This window comes from Branchiostoma belcheri, unplaced genomic scaffold (assembly GCF_001625305.1).
Source record: "Branchiostoma belcheri isolate BF01 breed outbred unplaced genomic scaffold, Haploidv18h27 scaffold35, whole genome shotgun sequence".
In the NCBI taxonomy this organism is placed as follows: Eukaryota; Metazoa; Chordata; class Leptocardii; order Amphioxiformes; family Branchiostomatidae; genus Branchiostoma; species Branchiostoma belcheri.
In genome coordinates, this window is record NW_017803965.1 from 1992279 (window position 1) to 1998798 (window position 6520).

Below are 6520 nucleotides of genomic sequence, written 5' to 3' on the forward strand. Positions count from 1 at the left end.
TTAATAAGTTTTCATTATCATAGCATCTGAAACAAAGAAAGCAAGCAATCATGCTGACTTCCTGCCTTATACTATAGTTGTATTGCATTATACAACAATACTATGGCACAATGTGTTTCTACGAAGTCTTCATGCATAAAACCATGATACGTGGAAACATGATGTCAAATCGATTGTACTTCATAAAAACCTTAAGTCTTGCCATGCAATGTATTCTGTTTTCCACTGTTAAACTTCTAAATAAAAGAGACGCCAACTATTGTGTTGTCCCATTCTACTCTGAACTAATGTTCTACCAGGTGTTTGAGGACAGTAAAGTCTTCACCCAGAAAACCTCCATCACCCTGAAGAAGTCAAATGCTTCCTCGTCCTCTGCACGATCTGGGAGTCTGTCTGGAGACGAGGATAAGAAAGGGATGAAGCGCGTCAGCAGATCTTCTCGGACAAGTAGCAGCAGCTATGAGAAGAAGAAGAGAGGTATTATTAATATTCATCAATATTAATTCTTCTTCTTCTTTACTCATGATATTTTTTATTGTAACTCCCAGAGTCCCAGTCCATTCATTTTCTACATAGGTTTCCTTATGTTAAGTGTAACTAATGTTTCCTATCATGTTTCCTAATTTCTGAGTGGTGCAGGTATTTTTCAATGTTACCTGCACCAGAGCAGGTATGCAGGAAAATGTATTTCGGGCCCTGCGTGATAGTATCGAAAATACTTTGTCCATATTCCTTTTTGCCAACACTTTGGTTATTGATATTATGTGCTTTAGGCATTAATTAGAAGGAAGGTATAATTATTTGGTAAAGATATTTGGTAAAATGAAGTAGCATAAAAGAAGAGTTGTCAAGAAGCTAGTTAAGAAAAAGAATATTCCGTTTTACTACATCCTCAGAACACTGCACATCATCATCACCATCAGGTTAGAATATCACCAGTGTTGGTTTGTTGGTTGGTTTGTTAGTTGGTTAATTGGTTGGTTGTTTGGTCATTTTATCAGCGTGATTACTCAAAAGTTATTAACAAATTTATTATTTTTGTTACTTCTGCTTGGGAAAATCTCTTAATCTTTTTTTAAGAATTATTGACTGTGGTAAGATAAAACAATCCCAAATGGCATGTAATAAATTTTTGAATCCTACTCCAAGTTAACAAGTGGTGGTTAAGATATGGAAATGAAATCATGATGGTTTGGAAAAGGGTTAACCCTTTTGGAGTGCTGTGTACCTAATATAATAAATAATTCAAGACCAGATAACACCAGTAACACTGAAATGCAACAGTTCCTGAAAATAGTCAAAGGTGATAGGTATTAACAAAGACATTTGGACAATAATACACTATTCTGATGTTAGGGAACATCGAATCTTGTGAATCATCCTTCTAGTTCATTTGTCAACAGTCAATCCATTTGTCCTATTTTTTCAGACCGCGAAATTTTGCTACTGCAAATATAAAGTGACTTACAGTAAATCACTTTATTTTACACATCAAAAATTAAGAACTGTAAGGATGATTTGCAACATTCGATATTTTCTAACATCAGAAGAATGTATTTTTGTCCAAATGTCTTTGTTCATTGAATAATACCTATCACGTCTGACCATTTTCAGTACTTGTTGTATTTTAGTGTTATTGGTGTCATACCGTCTTCCTGTGTTGGTTGAGAAGTTGCCTGTACTTGCATGATGCTTGTTAACATGAACTAACGCTGACATTACAGAACCTGCACGGCTGGCCCCCAGTGCATTTGCCAAATTCCAGCAAGCTGACGCCATGTCCTCCTCTGCCCCCGCCAAGAAAATTAACATCAAGTTGAGCCGTTCTGTGCGGGATCGAGCCAGCGAGACTGACACCACCATGTCCACTGTCAAACAGGCATGTTTTTTCACTCACCCTCGCTGTTGTTTCAAAATTGTCTCTAACACTTTTTAGAATTAAGATCACAGTCAAACCTGGCCAAGAAGACCACTCAGGGGACCATTAAATCTGGTCTTTGTGAACAGGTGGTCAGTTTGAGTTGAGGTTTCAAAAAGTGGTCACATTGGTCAGCTGGTCCTTATGTAGAGGTGGTCACTTGTATAGGTTTGACCGTATGCCATGTTTAATTTGGAAATCCCTTTTCTGAATGTTTTAACAGAATGTGTAACAATTGATAAAGCTTTACTCCTGCCATAGCCTTTTTGATGCATTCAAAGAGATACTTTATCAGAATTGTGTTAAGTGTACAATTCTTACTTCATATGCTTTCTGTACCTTTTTCCATGGTTTTCATGGAGTAGTGGGTGAGTGTTCAAAATATAATTTTAAGCTGCTTTGTGAACTTGCTTTTAACTTTAAGGGAGTCATCATTTAAAGTGTAACAATCAGTACCCATTATAGGTTATTATCTTCCCAGTTTTAGTAATAGCCATCTTGCAGTTCCTTTGTAAGTTGCTAGGAGCGCACGATTTGTCATTAGTAGAGCTTTGCTCCCCTTGGGGTCATAAATGAAATGATGCTTACCTTGCACCTGTTGCTTGCACGGATTGTGCACTTGTGACTCCTCCCACCCAATTATAAGCGCATGTTCCAGCATAATGTTATTGTACATCTGGTCTTAGTTAGTTCAGTTGTTGTTTTAACTGTATACTGTTTGTGGTTGCCAAAAAATTGTTTTGTGGTGGACGACATCTTTCCTTTGCAATTTGTGTTTTTGTGACGTCTTTGCCATTTGTCATACCTGTATACACGTAAACAGTACAAGTTGTTTTTTCGAAATAGGTAATGAAATCTTTGAGCTCTGATTTGAATTGGCCTCTGTAGTGTTTTGCTTACTTGTGATTGGTCGCACTTGTTTTAAAAAAAGAAACAGAGGACACCTGTCACAAAGGCGTGGCTTCCGCGGATGATTTGATTTGAACACGATACTGGGTGGAAGAGTCTATTCTGTATTTACCGAGGGGGTGTATTTACCGAGATTAGCTTATTAAGTTATTTAAGAAACTTCTGTTTGCAGTACATTCGATGGTTTGTTATGTCATAATAATGCACTTATCATATCAATGGAAGTTGTAATTTTAGTAGAATGCTTAGATTACAATAGAGTATATGTTTAACTTAGAACAATTATTTCTCCACAGTTGTTTTCTTTTCCACCCCTTTCTGAATAGTATGAACTGTGAGCTGACCCTTATTTTCGGTTTGTCCATGATTTGGACATTTCACTACATAAAAAAGGGGTGTTACATCCCAGAATGTATGTATAATGGATGGGTATTAGCTCGATCTCCTGTTCCCATTGGTTAGTCCGTTGTTGAATTTCTCTTGATCATTCAAACATGCAGTCCAGGCGCCGTGGAAGGATTTATCGATTAAACTTAAAGGTAAGTTTTGATGTTACCTCGTCAGGGCTGGAAATGCTGGGTGCATGTGCACCTTAGTGCAGCTAAAATTGGCCTGTGCAGATATTTCGGATGAGGGCCTGCATGCCCTTTTTCATAAGGCCCAATCAGGCCTTTTTAGTCTTCGTAATCCATAGGCAGCCGCCACAAAACATTGTAATTCGTAATCAGTACATTAGCCGTAATGCGTAATTGATCAAAGTCAGCTCTGAGATTTTAACATAATTTGTAATCAGTAGCGAATATTTTTCAGAATTCGTTATCACTACACCCCCCCCCCCTTAATGCCCTCTCTGATGTCTACCTGCACCTAAGGTGTACTCATGACTCCGTTTATATACAAATGTAGGTGTATGTGGATTTTTATTTGTAGCATTGACTGTCACCACTTGGCAAATAATGGCAATGGTTTCAGAACAGTTATTATGATCCATACTTCTCTGTGTGGTGAGTGGTCTGAGTGGTGCAGGTAAAATTTGTCTGGTGCAGGTATCTTAAAATTAAATGTTACCTGCACCAGCACAGATATGCAGAAAATAGTATTTTGAGCCCTGCTAGTCATGGACTTTTTAAGGTTCAAAATGACATAAGGTTGTGCCTTTTGTTTTTGTGGAAGCCAGTTGGGTGTTGTAATGTGCTGAGCCTTAGTTGTGTTTGAATTCTTGCTGACAGTTTTGTTGTGTCTGTCGCCAAGTGCTGCTTCTAATACAGGAAATTAGGCAAGGTTAAACAACTGCTGTGGTTACACCCACTCCCTGAGTTATAGCGGAGTCTTTCAACATTTTAAAAAATCGAGCATACACCCTTGGTTTTCATTGGCGAGGATTGCAACAGAAGGTTACATTGGGAGTGCCAGTGTACCGTTACGGGCAAGGATTACATGCAAATGTAATCGAGCCTGGTGCACTGAAACTGAGCATATCTGAGGTGAGAACAGGGTGTATCATGTTACCTGCAGCTTGGCACAGAGAAAGTGTGTGGCCACTACTTGGGCTGGAATTAGTTGTGCATTTACTAGTTTTGAACTCTGAAGTCCCCAAAACTAATGCGAATAAAAAAATCCACCCCCCTCAAAAAATTTTGCTAAACCACAGGAATACAAAGCTGGTATTGTGAATTTGCGGTAGTAGTACATAGCACATACATTTGTTATACAAAATCCTATATTCATATCCTCATGAAGCCATATGTAAATCCTCAAAAATGTTTATTAAAGTTCAGAAGGAAGATTCTGTGAATAGCTTCATAGTTTACACCAGACTGATTATCGTAGCCCAGACTACTTGCCCATTTTCTGAGTAGTGCTGACGTCAGTGGTGTAAAGCACCCCTTCTCAGGAATGAGTATGGCCCAGTTTCCCACCCATAACATGCCTGTTGTCATATACTGTTTATATACCCTTTGTTTGTCATGGTCTTAATTTCTGCCGATCAATAGCTGCCTGTGAAATGTTATTGTCAAATGTCTTAAGACCTGTAGGTAAATCAAACTCTTTTTAGGAAAGGACTACCTCTGGCACTATTCATGCTTGATAGCCCTCCCTTGTTCTCTATTGTCTTGGTGCCTGTGTGCCCGGCACAAAAACTCAACATTCACGGGCACTGATTGAATCAGGGGTAACGGTCAGTCAAAGGCCCTTCACTCCGCCACTCGGGAAACAATGCGAGCCGAGGCAGCCGCGAAGAAAATGACGGGGCAAACATACAACCCGTTTGCCATCATTTGCTGCGGGACTAAGAGGAAGTTACGAATGTTCAGCGACAAGGTAAACTTTCAAACAGCTTTTCTCACAAGTTTTGACACGTTTGCGGCTGGTTGAGAAGTACATGTAAGTCCTGAAAACTGCCGTGTGAAACTACCAGAAGTTGAAGGTCACTTTTCTGTTTGGAGGGCCCTGTTGTTGTAGTGAAACTTTTGGTGATTCTGTTTGAGAAATGGACTCGGCTAAAGGAATCCGATATGAATAGCTTTTACTGTGAATGTGTGTGGTAGCTTTGAAGAAATTCCTGAGCCATTTTCGTCTGAACCTTTGCCCCATGTGTTTACTCAAAACAGAAGGCAATCAAACACTATAGGTCATGACCACACCCAATACCTGTATGTCTGGGGAAAAGAAAACTTAATATATTTATCCTTGAAAAATGTGGTCTTTTCTTCTCAACACTGATAGAATCAGTACAAGTTTCTGCGGGGGAGTAGGTAGGTTTTCTTGGTTTGCATACGAACCGTATCGGAAATATCCGTGACTCAGGAGACACAAATTCTACTCCTTTGTTTCCACTGGGGCAGGATATCTACTGGCAACAGTGCTCATAAATGCGGGGTATAGAAATGTTGTAACCTAAGCCGTCACTTTGGGGCACTTGAGTATTGATGGAGTGCATTTTGTAATCGCCTTGTTAAATATGGTACCACGTACATGTATAGAAAAACGGAGTATTCAAGTACGGCTAATCTTCCTTAAAACATGGCGTAACACAGGTGTGAAACGAAAGAAAGGAGTGTTTTAATGCACGGTCTATTCGCAACACTAATGTTTCCTTTGAATGTTACACGAAATAGTGTTAATTTATTATGTTTCATTATAAGGACGTAATCAAATTATGGTTCCTGTCAAGTACGCAGATGACTTAACGAACTCGGAACTTCTTATGGGATCACTACCAGGTCAAATGCAAGTAGCCATAAATGAAGTCGACACTTGGGCTAAGTCCTACAGTATGGCAGCAAACGTAGGAAAAACCAAAGACATGGTTATTAGCTGTCGTAGGGAGTCTGTGATTCCCCCTCCACTCACGCTCAACGGAGAGACTATAGAGAGAGTTCCTGCATTCAAACTTCTAGGGGTGATCGTCAGTAACGACCTGTCGTGGGGTGCACACGTTGAATACATGTTGTCCAAGGTCCGACCTCGCCTTCACTACTTGCGACTGTCCAAACGAGCGGGGCTTCCAGTAGACGTTCTGTTACAAATTTACAAGACATTTGTTAGACCAGTGCTGGAATACGGATCACTAGTGTGGGGAGGGTTACCTCGCGGGTTGGCTGACGAGCTCGAGAAAGTACAGAAAATCTGCTGCAGAATCATTGGAATCCCTTCCGGTCAACTGTCGACCCTGGAGGAGCGGAGACGTGG

At 39.9% G+C, this 6520-nt stretch overlaps 1 protein-coding gene across 13 annotated transcripts in view; it reads left to right on the forward strand.

Moving 5' to 3' along the window:
- LOC109475815 (LIM domain and actin-binding protein 1-like) overlaps window positions 1-6520 on the forward strand; it is a 32154-nt gene that overhangs the window by 3020 nt on the left and 22614 nt on the right. For 10 of the 13 annotated variants that reach the window (XM_019776586.1, XM_019776588.1, XM_019776591.1 and 7 more), the window contains exons 2-3: window positions 300-477; window positions 1725-1879. The exons of 1 other annotated variant lie outside the window; for it this stretch is intronic. In XM_019776586.1, the coding sequence (XP_019632145.1) occupies window positions 300-477; window positions 1725-1879 (333 nt within the window). Of the gene's footprint in view, window positions 1-299; window positions 478-1724; window positions 1880-3288; window positions 3367-5018; window positions 5150-6520 lie in introns of those variants that run through there. 2 more of the 13 variants (XM_019776599.1, XM_019776598.1) reach the window with 2 other exon arrangements.